General features: G+C 44.9%; 2 protein-coding genes across 10 annotated transcripts in view; one reads left to right on the top strand and one right to left on the bottom strand.

Annotated features, from left to right (window-relative positions):
- Positions 1-299: 299 nt before the first annotated feature.
- LOC115112043 (katanin p80 WD40 repeat-containing subunit B1-like) lies at positions 300-10,654 on the top strand. The gene is given in 21 exon segments (XM_029638711.2): positions 300-845; positions 1,356-1,492; positions 1,611-1,741; positions 2,261-2,378; positions 2,538-2,638; positions 3,068-3,109; positions 3,464-3,547; positions 4,190-4,305; positions 4,435-4,506; positions 4,628-4,778; positions 5,235-5,419; positions 5,780-5,922; positions 6,073-6,120; positions 6,433-6,500; positions 6,644-6,796; positions 6,798-6,890; positions 8,795-8,944; positions 9,127-9,203; positions 9,345-9,419; positions 9,503-9,619; positions 9,879-10,654. Coding segments are annotated over 20 exon segments (2,100 nt in total). The 5' UTR covers positions 300-845; positions 1,356-1,452; the 3' UTR covers positions 10,015-10,654.
- Positions 10,655-11,640: 986 nt separating this feature from the next.
- Positions 11,641-13,781, bottom strand: part of LOC115112042 (kinesin-like protein KIFC3) — a 77,972-nt gene continuing 75,831 nt past the window's right edge. For all 9 annotated transcript variants that reach the window (XM_029638705.2, XM_029638700.2, XM_029638701.2 and 6 more), the window contains one exon: positions 11,641-13,337. In XM_029638705.2, coding sequence (XP_029494565.2) covers positions 13,329-13,337 — 9 coding nt within the window. In that variant the 3' untranslated portion in view covers positions 11,641-13,328. The remainder of the gene's footprint in view (positions 13,338-13,781) is intronic.

Below are 13,781 nucleotides of genomic sequence, written 5' to 3'. Positions count from 1 at the left end.
CAAAATTGAATTACAACCATAAACCCAGATTGTAGTAGGCCTAGCCTATGCCTATTGAAATGACAAGTCAATCTAGCTAATTGGCCATTTATAATGGTTTGTAGTCTTAACATCAGCCATACAATAATATAAATTGTAAATAGCCTAACATTATTTTGAAGGTTATCCGAGTGTTTCTTGCACAGAGAGCTCGAGATCCTTTGTACAACTTTCATCCCTCAAACTCTCCTATTGGATTTAGCTATAGTTAGGCACATGCGCATAAGGGATTTATTTACAATGTACCGAGTTAAATCGACATCCATTTATGGGAAACGATGTGGCGAGTATAAAACAAGGGCGAATTATATTTTCTATTGCAACATATACAAATTATTTTATTAGTCACCTTAGTTGGCAATAATTATAATCTGGATGGAAAACCGAATTTGTCATCTGTCGTCTTTACAAGTTACGTCGATATTCTTTCTTAATTTGCACGATAACGTTATGGGAAAACACTTCTCTTGCTGGTTCTAGGATTCAGGCTTTGTGTGAGGGTTTTGAGTAGTCATTGGAATATACATGTTAGTTCGACCTGGCAACCCTGTTCTCTGAACTTCAGACATCCGGAAGTGAATAAGTGATCTCATCGCAAAACCCAGTTGCTAAACTGCAAGTGTGGTTTGAGGTCGGCGTTCCATAGTAAACAGCCGCACAAACATGACATCAACAAGGACTGAAGGAGCCAGGCAAAAAGCAATTTCGTAGTTGGCATCAACTAGCTAGTGATACCGGTCTTAAGCGTTCTCTTTTCACCAATCATAGCTAGAGATGTTCTACTAGCAATTAGCTAAAAAATGCAGGTATGTTCTGTATTATATTTTGCACTGCCCAGGACGAGCAATCTAATTAGGTAGCTACTATACAGTAGTAATTGAGCTGTTAACGTTATCAAGTTATGCTAATTTAGCTAACTGGCTAGTTAGTTGCTGGCTAACGTTAATCAAGTTCAACGTAACTGTTTAACCATCGAAAAGGCGTTTACTAGTCACGTTAACTAGCTAAAAGTTAGTAGAATTTGCATGACTTTGACATTTGCCCAAATTGCAGCCCGAAATAAATTGTTACTTTGTTTTGTTTAAGCTAACTAACAATACATAGCCCGCTAGCTAAGTTAACTAAGCCTGCTAACGACCTAGCGAACCAGCTTGCTAACGCCAACAGCGTATATTCGACTATCTAGCTTGTAATAATCCTCCCTCAGCTTCAAGAGAAGCCGACAGGGGACATGAAGCGGATGAGTTGTGCCACCATCAACAATTTGTCATACACAGTATTTTCCCTTTGCCTCTTGTTCATTCATTGGAGAGAAGCTACAGGTCTCATCATTACAGTCAACACACATGAACCAGCTAGCTCTGTGTGAATAATAACAACACCCCGTTGAGTGTTGGACGCTAAAGAATCACCATGGCTGTGGCCAACACCACCAAAACATCATGGCGATTACGTGAGTCGAGTCTCCATTTCACTCACCCTTTCAAGACCTTAATTCAGGCCCACAATTTTATTAGTTTCATTGACCCAGCGATTAATCATGGTGTGTTGTGCATCATTTTCTGTTCCAGAGGAGATTGTAGCCCACTCCAGTAATGTGGTGTGTCTGGCACTGGGGAAGAACTCAGGCCGCCTGCTAGCCACTGGGGGAGAGGACTGCCGAGTCAACATCTGGGCAGTCAGCAAACCCAACTGCATCATGGTACAGACTAGTGAGACCATTAGGGAATAAGTGTGTGTGTGTACAGTTTAATCTCTGCTTATTTCTGGTGAATGCTGCCTGTCACTAAAACTCTTATTTCCACCTCTCTCTCCCTGTCTCTTTCCCTCTCCCTATCTCTTTCCCTCTCTCCCTATCTCTTTCCCTCTCTCCCTGTCTCTTTCCCTCTCTCCCTGTCTCTTTCCCTCTCTCCCTGTCTATTTCCCTCTCTCCCTGTCTCTTTCCCTCTCTCCCTGTCTCTTTCCCTCTCTCCCTGTCTCTTTCCCTCTCTCCCTGTCTCTTTCCCTCTCTCCCTATCTCTTTCCCTCTCTCCCTATCTCTTTCCCTCTCTCCCTATCTCTTTTCCCTCTCTCCCTGTCTCTTTCCCTCTCTCCCTATCTCTTTCCCTCTCTCCCTGTCTCTTTCCCTCTCTCCCTATCTCTTTCCCTATCTCTTTCCCTCTCTCCCTATCTCTTTCCCTCTCTCCCTGTCTCTTTCCCTCTCTCCCTATCTCTTTCTCAGAGTCTGACAGGACATAATAACCCAGTGGAGTGTGTAAAGTTTAATAACTCTGAGGAGCAGGTGGTGGCTGGCTCACAGTCCGGATCACTGCGTGTATGGGACCTGGAGGCTGCAAAGAGTGAGACTGCATTTCTCCTATATATTGTGTGTGTGTGTGTATGGATATGGAGAGGTTAGGCGTGTGGGATGTGGAGATGTTTCTACTAGAGTCAACTAGACCTAGGCTACCAGTTGTTCTGAGAATGTCATATCAATATTTTTGTTATTTTTATCACAGTCCTAAGAACTCTAATGGGACACAAGGCCAATATCTGCAGCTTGGACTTCCACCCATTTGGGGAATACCTGGCATCTGGTTCCATGGACACCAACATCAAGGTGTGTATGTGTGCTGCGTTAGTGAGTGTTGTTAAGAGCTCTACTATGTAGATTACCGGTCAAAAGTTTGGACACACCTGCTCATTCCATGGTTTTTCTTTCTTTTGACTATTTTCTACATTGAAGAATAATAGTGAAGACATAAACTATGAAATAACACACATGGAATCATGTAGTAACCAAAAAAAGTGTTAAACATATATATTTTATACAAAATACATTTTATATTTGAGATTCTTCAAAGTAGCCACCCTTTGCCTTGATGACAGCTTTGCACACACATAATTAGTGCTGATTTAGATTCTACAATGTAGAAAATAGTGAAATTAAGTAAAATTGATTGAATGAGTAGTGTCCAAAGTTTTGGACTGGTACTGTATGTGGATTGTTATGTGATACCTGTGCTTAAACAGAGTTTTTTTCTTTCAGCTGTGGGATGTACGGAGAAAGGGCTGTGTGTTCAGGTACAAGGTAAGACTTGCACTTGTGTGTAATTCATGCCCAATTGAAGAGCACCAAGGTTAATTATCGACTAAAGATTTGTGGTTAGGACGCCCCCCCCCCCTTCCTTCACGCTCTGTGAGCGGCCTGCTGGCTGGTCAGTGGCTGATTGTTTTGTTAGCCGTGGGAGTGGGTCTGCTAATCAGCGCTAATACTGTGTGTCTATGTCTGGCAGCAGGACTAAGCCAGGGATTACAGTGAGACGGCGAACACTGTCTTGTCTGGCCTGGGGGGGAGGGGCTGGGGACTGACCGTCTGGATAGGAGTAGGGGGGCCCATGTGTGTTTATCAATTTCATATGGCATAATGTGTGTGTTTGTGCAGGGTCACACTCAGGCAGTGAGGTGCCTGGCCTTCAGTCCAGATGGGAAATGGTTGGCCTCTGCTAGTGATGACAGCACCATCAAGGCATGAACCCACCTACACGTTGTCAGAAGCTTACTTTCACATGTTTCTCATCTCACATGACTGTGGTCAGTTTGTAAACCAGGGCTCTCCAACCCAGATCCTGGAGAGCTTACCGTCCTGTAGGTTTTTGCTCCAACCCTAATCTAGTGCAACTGATTCTAATAATTAGCTGGTTGATAAGCTGAGTCAGGTTAGTTACAACTGGGTCTTGAGCAAAAACCTACAGGAGGGTAGCTCTCCAGGAACAGGGTTGCAGAGCCCTATTGTATACTCTCAACCGTATGTTCAGAGGATTAATGAGTTAGACAGCTAACTTGCCTAAGTATTCTGAAATAACTTTTTGGGAAAATAAGCTTGAAATGGGCATGGCCTTTTTTGACTCAAGAACTAAAAACACAAATCTAAGTGTAACTTTCTTAATGAACCAGAAAACCAATAGTTACTTCTGGTTGTTGTATCAAAGTCAGCTGGCTAACTCATCGATCCTGTTTGGTAGTTATACACCTTTGCATATAAGTTCTCCTTCTATAGGCACAGATCTGATATCAGCTTACCTGATTCTTAAGGGCAACGTCATAATATTCCTAGCTGTGCCAGTCAGGAATTCATATTGACCTCTGACCTTTGACCTGTGTGTCCTAGCTGTGGGACCTGACTGCAGGGAAGATGATCACAGAGTTTACAGCACACACCGGAGCCATCAACATCATCCAGTTCCACCCCAACGAGTATCTGCTAGCGTCAGGCAGCTCTGACCGGTATGGTATCCACACACACACACTCTGGGGGGGTAAATAAATATGAATGAGGTAACTGAACATTTGCTTACGATGGCTTCAACTCCATTACTAAAGCGGAATGCCTTTGTGTATGTCTGTTCCCTACAGGACCATCAAACTGTGGGATCTGGAAAAGTTCAAGATGATTGGCTCTTCAGAGGGAGAGATGGGACCAGTCAGGTGAGGGCTACCGTCACTATTAACAAGTGTGGATGGCGGGACACCACGATATTAGAAGTTCAGATGCAACTAACACACTATACTGTATATAAACTACCCCCCCCCCCATTTCTCTCTCCAGGTGTCTGGCCTTTAACCTGGATGGCTGCTGTCTGTATAGTGGAGCTGTGGACTCTCTCCGTGTGTATGGCTGGGAGCCCAACCGCTGCTTTGATGTGGTGCCAGTGGGCTGGGGCAAGGTGGCAGACCTGGCTATCTGCAACCACCAGCTGGTGTGTGAGCATGGCATTGCTTTTTACATTTTTTTTAAACATTTGAGTAATTTAGCGGACAATTAACCAGAACGACTTAGTCGGTGCATTCATCTTATGATGGCTCGGTGAGACAACCACATTTCAGTCATTTGTAAGTACATTTTTCCTCCGCAAAGTCAGTGCTAGTAGGAAAAGACAAGTGCGAGAGTTGGTGTTTATTTATATATATTTTTTAATTGGTGGGGAGGGGGGGTTACTCTTTTAATGTTACTATTACTATGTAACTACTGTGTTACTGCAACCGTGCGTGTGTGTGAGCCATAGGGATCTTATTAAATGCCTATTAGGGATTCTTTATGTGAATCTGTGGTGTCAGTATGACGATTTTACATTTATTACTGTCACTGGTACTGTTAGTTTTACCCAACCCCTTGTGTTTTTTGCTCTACTGTCCCCCCCATCTCTCTCTCCAAGATTGGCGTGTCGTACAATCTGACTAATGTTTCGTCCTACGTGGTGGATTTGACACGGGTGAAGAAGTCTGGCTCTGTGATCCAAGGCGTAATCCAGGACGACCAGCCACTCACAGAGCCCTCCCCGAAAGGATCCACGCTGCGACGCAACTACGACCGACCCCTGACCACCTGCAGCACACAGAGGTACTGCCCACTTCCAAATGCCGCTATTCTACTTTCTATGGAGCGAACCCTAACGTGAGATGGGCACACTAAACTCGGATTTAGTGTTTGTGCCCTATATGCTACGGAATCTGTTTTCAACAAAACCACTTATGAGTTGATTTAAAATCGTAGCGGTTCAAATCATGCGGTCGTCTGTAGCTTAGTTGGTAGGGCATGGTGCTTGCAATGCCAGGTGGCTTCCATTCCCAGGGACCACCCATATATAACATGTATGCACGTTGCTAAATGGCATATGTTACAGCAAATACTGCTTCAAAACAGCATCTGTTAGTTTCCGTTGTGGCAATAAGCAGACTAATTGGGGGTGTGCTCCTCCAGGGTAAAGCAGAGTTCTGAGTCAGACCGCCGCAGCCCAGAGGGGGAGAGGAGGAGCCCCAGTAGCGAGGACGAGAAGGAGTCCTCCGCCGAGATCCGTAACCCCGAGGACTACAAAGAGATCTTCCAGCCAAAGAGCGCCATCTGTAGGCTGATAGTACACCTTACGTTTCATTGCTATCTAATTCAGTGTTCACACGAACAGCAGAATGCATGTATTACTACATTAACATCTAGCAGTGTCTTAATCATTCTTGAATTTCATACTAAAAGTCTTCCTTGTTTCCCCCTTCCAGCTCGCACCCCCCCAAAGAGTGAGCCCTTCCCTGCCCCCTTGGAAGATGGTGAGTCCCTTCTACCAAGCCGTTAGTATGAGCAGTATTACATTTGTGTTTGTGGTTAAACTATCACATTGATCTGTTGTGTATAAGATGTGTTGCTGTCCTGAGTTTCATATTCAAGTTGTTTTGTTGCATTTTAATATTTATATATTTATTTAGAAGTAAAGAATGGGAGATGGATAAAGAAGTGAAGGGCGCAGCCGGTCGAGCTGGAGCTGGGGCTCCAAACCCCATCGTCAAGGTGCATGTGGGGTCCGCTTCACCAGACTCCGGCACTCATATTCAAGTTCTCTCCCTCTTTTCTCTTTTTGTCAGAGAGTTTTGTGGTGAGGGCTAACCAGGGGCTGGTGGAGTTCATGACTCCTATGACTGACAGACAGCAGGTTTGTACTCTACACCTGTACTGTTGTATGTGTGACTGATTTGTGTTTTTTTGTCATGCTTGTGTGTATGTGGGATTGTCTGTCAGTGAGTTTCTCTGTAAATAAGTTAGATTTGTTTCTAGTATGTGTGTGTCTCACTGCAGCCCGGCCTGTTGTTAAACCTTCCTGTGGCATCGTCCACTCCGGTCCTGAGGGTGGAGCCTACCATGGTCGCCACGGCGCCCCGTCCCATCCCCGTGGTAACCACACGACCTCCGACCTCTAACCACCCCCGCACCCCACCCAGCCCCCCCACTGGTCGTTGCTATGGCGAAGGCCAAACCCCAGCCCAGCGTCATCCTCTCCACCAGGAATGAACCAATAGGACTCAACGTGGGAGATTTCCTGCCTGTGAGTGTGTATATACATGCATAACACACACGTTTGTTTAATTTACCATGGAGAAATTTCACTCAAAGACATCACAATTTGTATGGTTAAATTCTAATGTATTTATGAATAATTAAAAAAATCTCATCACATCTTTTCTTATCTTAGTTCTAATAGTACTAAGTCATTTATTATTTCAACAGTCCATTCACAGTAGAGGCCCTCATTCTTCACTCACCCAAGTCTTTCTCCTCTGACCAGTGACATCAGAGAGCCAGCAGGAGCAGTCTGCCTTGGGTCTCTCTCACACTGTAAAAGTAAACCCTGCGCTCCACCTCTATGTGCCAGTTGGCCAGGCAGAGTTGCTCCACCTCTATGTGCCAGTTGGCCAGGCAGAGTTGCTCTACCTCTGTGCCAGTTGGCCAGGCAGAGTTGCTCCACCTCTATGTGCCAGTTGGCCAGGCAGAGTTGCTCCACCTCTATGTGCCAGTTGGCCAGGCAGAGTTGCTCCACCTCTATGTGCCAGTTGGCCAGGGCATGTGCCAGTTGGCCAGGCTCCACCTCTATGTGCCAGTTGGCCAGGCAGAGTTGCTCCACCTCTATGTGCCAGTTGGCCAGGCAGAGTTGCTCCACCTCTATGTGCCAGTTGGCCAGGCAGAGTTGCTCCACCTCTATGTGCCAGTTGGCCAGGCAGAGTTGCTCCACCTCTGTGCCAGTTGGCCAGGCAGAGTTGCTCCAGCTCATGCAGTTGCTGGCTGTGCCAGCGGATAATCGCTATGTTTCTGAGCTCATACTGCTCGCGTTCCCAGAGATTCAGGCTTGCCACCTGCACAGTGCTCCTCACACTACTTACTGTGTGATGAGTGTACCCAGGAAGATAGTGATGCTCCTGTCATCTGGTGCCAGAAGCTGATTTTTGAGAAAAATCGACCAGTCTTACATAGCAGATGCTGGTTGCACGTGTTGTCTTTTGAATGTATTTATTTAACTATTACAAGTCAATTAGGAACAAATTGCCACCAAAACCAAAGATTGCTATACATTCAAATGTATTCTTATGGTTTAGAATCGCCATGGAACGGTTTCAAAGCAGCAGATTTGTTTGTGAGGTCATGAAATTACAATATTTTTTGCCATCTAGAATTGTCATGTCATTGGAATTTAGTATACAAGTTAATGTTTTTATTACACTTGTATAGCCTTCAATACAAAGTATTAATGCAATACACATACAAGTAGCCAGAATAATTACTGAAGCAAAGTCAGGAAGTCGGCATGGGAACTGAAGCAGCTACTTTTGGTAGCATCGAGTGGCGGGAGGCAGAATCACGGTCACAGGGATGGAGCAGCATGACGGTCACGGCCAGCGGGGGAACAGTGGGTCAGGAGACGGTTCGGGAATGATTCAGGAGAGCACCTTACCGTCCTCACAGCTATCCTTTTGCTTAGCCACTTGACTTTGTAGGTAGAAAGGCTGCTAGCTAGCTACTCCTTCACTGCCAACAAGTAGCACCCACTTGGATGATGCTGCCGGTGCCAGTAGATTAGTGGAATAGTACAGTTCTCCTATTATTAGCCTCTGACATCTCCACTGTCTTTAACTTCAGACTTAGTCTCTACCACAAGCCCCATAAGATAAACTGGGCATAGAATGAAATGGAACACAAATAGTAATTTAATGCATATCAGTCACGGATCAACATGTAAAATCAGCTCAACATTAAACCTACCATAGTGGTACAGTTTTCAAATTCACTCAAATGCTCCAATCACCTAATTACATTGTGTACGCATAAAACAATTACAAAAACAAGATGGTCAGCTTCTTAAATATGTTTTGAACACATGCGCATAGAAATGGAATTGACCCCTAAATGTATGTAGGTTTAGGGTGTGATCGAACGGGGTGTGTGTATCTGTCCTAGCCTGCTCGCAACAACCGGCCCAGTGTGCTGGGTGATGACGAGGCTCTGGCCCAGATCAGAAAGGGCCATGACACCATGTGTGTGATGCTCACCAGCCGACACAAGAACCTGGACACCATCAGAGCTGTGTGGGGCAGCGGGGACGTTAAGGTATGGCGCTTAACAGACCGCGCTGACATCACTTGAAATAAATAATGACTTGACTTTCAATGTTAAACTCTGACAACATCCTGGACTGATTAGCTGTTTGTGGCCATGAAGTATGGAGAGACGTTACTGGCTGCCTCTTAAGTGTTTTTTTTTGTTTTTGTGGTTGCTGCTCTTGTCTTCAGACCTCCTTGGACTCGGCCGTCTCGATGAAGGATCTCTCTATCGTCGTGGACATCCTCAACATCGTTAACCTCAAACCGTGAGTGGATGTTGAAACGCGTGCGCACAACAAGACTACAGATCTTATTTAGCGAAGGAGGCCACACATATACTGTCACTGGTCACTCTTGGCGTTGGTGTGAGTACCATGACCAGTAATTTGACCTGTACCCCCCCCCAGGTCTCTATGGAAACTGGACCTGTGTACCTCTATACTGCCCCAGATTGAAGAGCTGCTGCAAAGCAAGTATGAGAGGTGAGACAGCAGAGATGAAAGTGATAACAAATCCATGTTTGGGTATAAATGTGTTGACCCATAGTCTCTCCCCGTGTGGTCAGTTACGTGCAGACGGGTTGCACCTCTCTGAAGCTGATCCTGAAGCGTTTCTGGCCTCTCATCTCAGACACGCTGACAGCGCCCCCCTCTGTTGGAGTGGATATAACACGGGAGGAACGGTGAGTTTAGGCCCCATTTTGGAAACCTAAACCGGCTTGAACTTTTAACCATCTATCTGAAGTGTGCATTAATGCAATGGTCACTAATCCTGTTCCTGGAGAGTGACACTATGCAGCCCATCACTAAAGAACCATTGTTCTTAAGGGTTCTAGCTCCGTAATTCATCCAATATTGCTTGCAGAAAGACTCCGATACAGTGAGGCAGGCCATTTCCATTGCATACTGTGAGTTAATGTTTTTTTTTGTGTTTGAGCCCAGCCACCAGAAGTGCAAGGCATGCTACAAGCAGCTGAAGAACCTCAGCAACGTGGTGAAGAACAAGGCCGACCAGGTGGGACGCCACGGCAGCGCCTTCAAAGAGCTGCAGCTGCTCCTGGCCCCACTGGACTACTGACAGTCGACTATGCAACTGGAGACGCACAGACCCCAAATGGCTGAGCACTGCTGTGAGGACTCAAGTCAGATGCATTCTCTCATCCACCCGAGTGGTAAATCCGGGGACAATCACAGATTCACACTGCTTGTGGATGGACTGAAGCAATGGAGTCAGAGACGGGGTGGGATATGAGTCCTGTGTATCCAGAAGGAGTCCATGTTAGAGATCACTGTGTAGGTGTGTTTTCAGGGCGTAGCTCTATTTAAACACGGGGCACTTATGATTCCTTAATCTGTATTTGTCTGTGTATGAGTAATTATGTCCTCTGTAACCTTGACTTGCCGAGCACACACACTTTAATTCCACAGACCTGACTAGGGCCGGGTTTCAATCTGATCGTAGGTTATAGGCATTGCGGCTTTTAAAGGTAATGTTCAAGGAAATCCTATTCACAGTAAAAGCTGCACATTTCGGCTCAATCAGAAATCGCCTTTAAAAGCCGTAATGCCTATAACCTACGATCGGATTGAAACCCGGCCTAATTTACTGTGTGATTTAAATTTTCTACATTCTGTACCTGAGATGTCAACCCTAGATGCACTCTTTGAAAGTAGTTAACACTAAAATAACATGTTTTTCAAATAAAGAATGGAGTCTAGTTGTAGGCATGTTTCTGGAATTGAAAGGAACAACACTTGTTAAGATGTGTGTAATTCCACTCCAGCACTGTTCTCTGGTTGGGAAGGTGCTACAGATGTCCAAAATTATAAGGACAAGGCCATGTTTAAGGTTTCTTGTAGAATCAGTTGCAATTTTGAGCACATGGCCATCTCAATTTTTTTCCGGAAAGAGTTAAGATCAGATGCATGTGAATGGTTACCAGTCAGAACCAAAAAGCCATTTTTAAGGTTAGCATTAAGAAATGTCACGTGTCCTTATCAGTACACCTGTAACAATCTCAGTATGAAACAACTATTTGATCAAATAAGCCGTTACATCTTTTTGTTAACCAAATTGGACTCATACAAAGAAGATTCTGCGAGAACTGTCCAGCTTTAACCTTCCTCTTGAAAGATGTAATAGTAGAATGCACAAGATGCAATTTCAAAATTGAAAAGAGGAATGACGCACAGCGTTGCTGGGTTACCTGCCACATACTTTAGCTGACATTTCTGAATAGCTCTAAACTATTTAGGTTTTTAAGCCCATAGATTGTTGTAATTTTGTCATGAATACACAGACAATACACTTTAAAACCAACATTTTCTTTGCACCCCATGACTATGTAGCAATGCACGAAAGAAGCTTTAAACCTGCAAAATTCTCAAAGCCAACAAGAGGGTTGTGAAGTGCTTGTGCCTATAGAAAGACCTGGTGACTGCTTGGGATGTTCCCCAATGCTGGAAGGGGGAGGGGCCCTAGTGGAAAAGTTCAGGAACTCCTGCTCTATGCAACGCTATGGCTACAACCATCCTGAACCAGTTGGTCAAAGAGCATTGTCTCCGAGTAGGTGTAGTACAACCTACCTTTTAGTAAATGGTGATGAAAGATATGCAGCTTTCTAGTGGTTATATATTTCAACAAACATCTGTTAAGAGTCCTGTGCTCTCAGAGCTCTATAGAAACAGCATAAGAAGACTTGAGTTCCATTTGGTATCGAGTGTTTATTAAAAAGGGTGTACAAAAACAAGACTGTAGAAACCTACGGCAGCTACAACAAAGACAAAAGCAAGCAAAGATACCCATCAACAACCAACATGATGCAGCGTGTCCTCAATGATCCTTGGACATGAAGGGAACATTGGTTTAACATTGAAGGAGCACAGCCGATATGTATTGATCGATCAGCTGATCAAATGTACTAAGCATTCCTATTTACACTGGATGCATTTTGAAAAACAGTTCACAAGCTTAATCACTCCCGCAGGGGCAGCAATTTCTGTAGCTACATATGTGTCTGCTCCGTGAGGCGATCCGTTGTCATTTGCTGCTTGTGGTCAGCCATAGGGAGTAGGATAAAGCTGTCCTGGATGCAGATCTAGGGTCAGTTTTGTGTTGTGTCCCTATTGAATAATCTGATCCTAGAAATGTGCCTCTGGGCAACTATAACCGGCAGCATCCAATAACAGGAATGGCATTTCCTGTCTGTCAGGGAGTTTGAAATCGGTCTAGCTTTATTCGCTCGGTACAAGAAACACGATAACATGAACATTTCCATGCAGTGCTGAGGCAGCTCTGTATTGCCCTCTAAAACACAAACGGCTACACAGGAAGTTAACCTCTCTCTGCACTCACATCTCTATTGCTTGCGTCTTATTGGGTACTCAGGGTACTCCACAGTAACATATATGTGGAGTACCCTGATTGGATGAGGGGGAGAAAGTGTAGAAGGAGACCAGGATGGAATCCTCGTAAAAAAAACAACCAAAGGAGATTTAAGGGATTAAAAACATCTCAAAACACACATATATACTGTATATGCATATTATCATAATCCGTAACTGGAGCATTGTTATAAAACACAAAGAAGGTAACAGCCTTGTTTAAAGTGCATTTTTACCCAGAAATACTGTGATTAGAAGGGCTATACTGTTAGTGGATGATGGGACTAGTTAGCACAAGGGGTGTGGGTGTGGCATTATTTTGAGGAAGTCCATTGGCCAATGGGAGAATAGATCACAGGCTCAGTTTAAGGGTCAAAGGGGAAGGAGTGAAAGGTGGGGTGGAGTTGTTCTGGGCTGTGAGGGGTAAAGGGTTTCTTTATGAGAGAGTTGTTTTTAGGACACGGGCCTGTGTTACTCTCAGGTGCTCCTCCCATTTGGCCCCTAGTCAGGTGTGGAAGTCTGGTGTGTTGTGTTCCTTCAGGGGAATAGACGAGGGCACGTAGTTAAGATATGGGGGGGCTGTACAACAGTCCTGGCTAAAATGAACACCTATCGATTCCTTTCAGCTATCAGTGGTAATGAAGAAATTGAGAACTGGAGGCCATTTTAGAGCATTGGGACTGAGTCTCGGTACGCAGCATGAGGCGGCCATCCATGAGGGTCAAAGTTCATATCCCCCTCTTTACCCCTCTGCTCTTCAAATTAAAATGTCACCGTTCGATCGGTCAGATCTGATAATTTGCCTAGTCCAGTTGCTCTCACCCATTGGCTGAGTGATAACAGCAGAAGGAGACAGGGCTGATAGTGGATAGGTTGTTCCCAAAGCAGAGACTTTCTATTGGTGGGTCAAGGTGCTGGTTAACACCCTCCTGTTCAGATGGCCCAATGGCTGACTGGATCAGGGTCCGGTTTCATTCTGAATCCATTGGAGCCTTCAGACAGACAGTTTCAGTCGTCCTGTAGGGGCAGAGTAATAGGTTTAGGAAACTGAATAGTGAGGAGTGGTGTCCCTGTGTTAATAACGGCTCACTTACAACCCAGCCAGAGAGCAGCACAGATGGGGGAAAGGAAGAGGATGTATCCACAGATTCCACACACACTAAATCCATATAGACAAGACATGAAAACATATAAACACCCTCACATCATACAATATACAGATCACATAGATAAGAATTGCATTCAGACAGTCAGACAGACCGTCAGTCACAGACAGCCAGAAGTCAGAGTCACAGACGTGTACGGACACCTTCACCCACACACACATGGATCTGCAGATAGAGAAACAAAGCTTGCAGTCTCTCACATAGACAGAGGGGCAAGAGTCAAGATCCACACAAACAGTTTCCTGGGGTTAGAGGTGGGGTGTGTTAGATAGGTGGGCATTAACCAGGTGACATG

This window comes from Oncorhynchus nerka, linkage group LG27, assembly GCF_034236695.1.
Source record: "Oncorhynchus nerka isolate Pitt River linkage group LG27, Oner_Uvic_2.0, whole genome shotgun sequence".
NCBI lineage: Eukaryota > Metazoa > Chordata > Actinopteri > Salmoniformes > Salmonidae > Oncorhynchus > Oncorhynchus nerka.
This window is presented reverse-complemented; position numbering and strand designations above follow the sequence as displayed.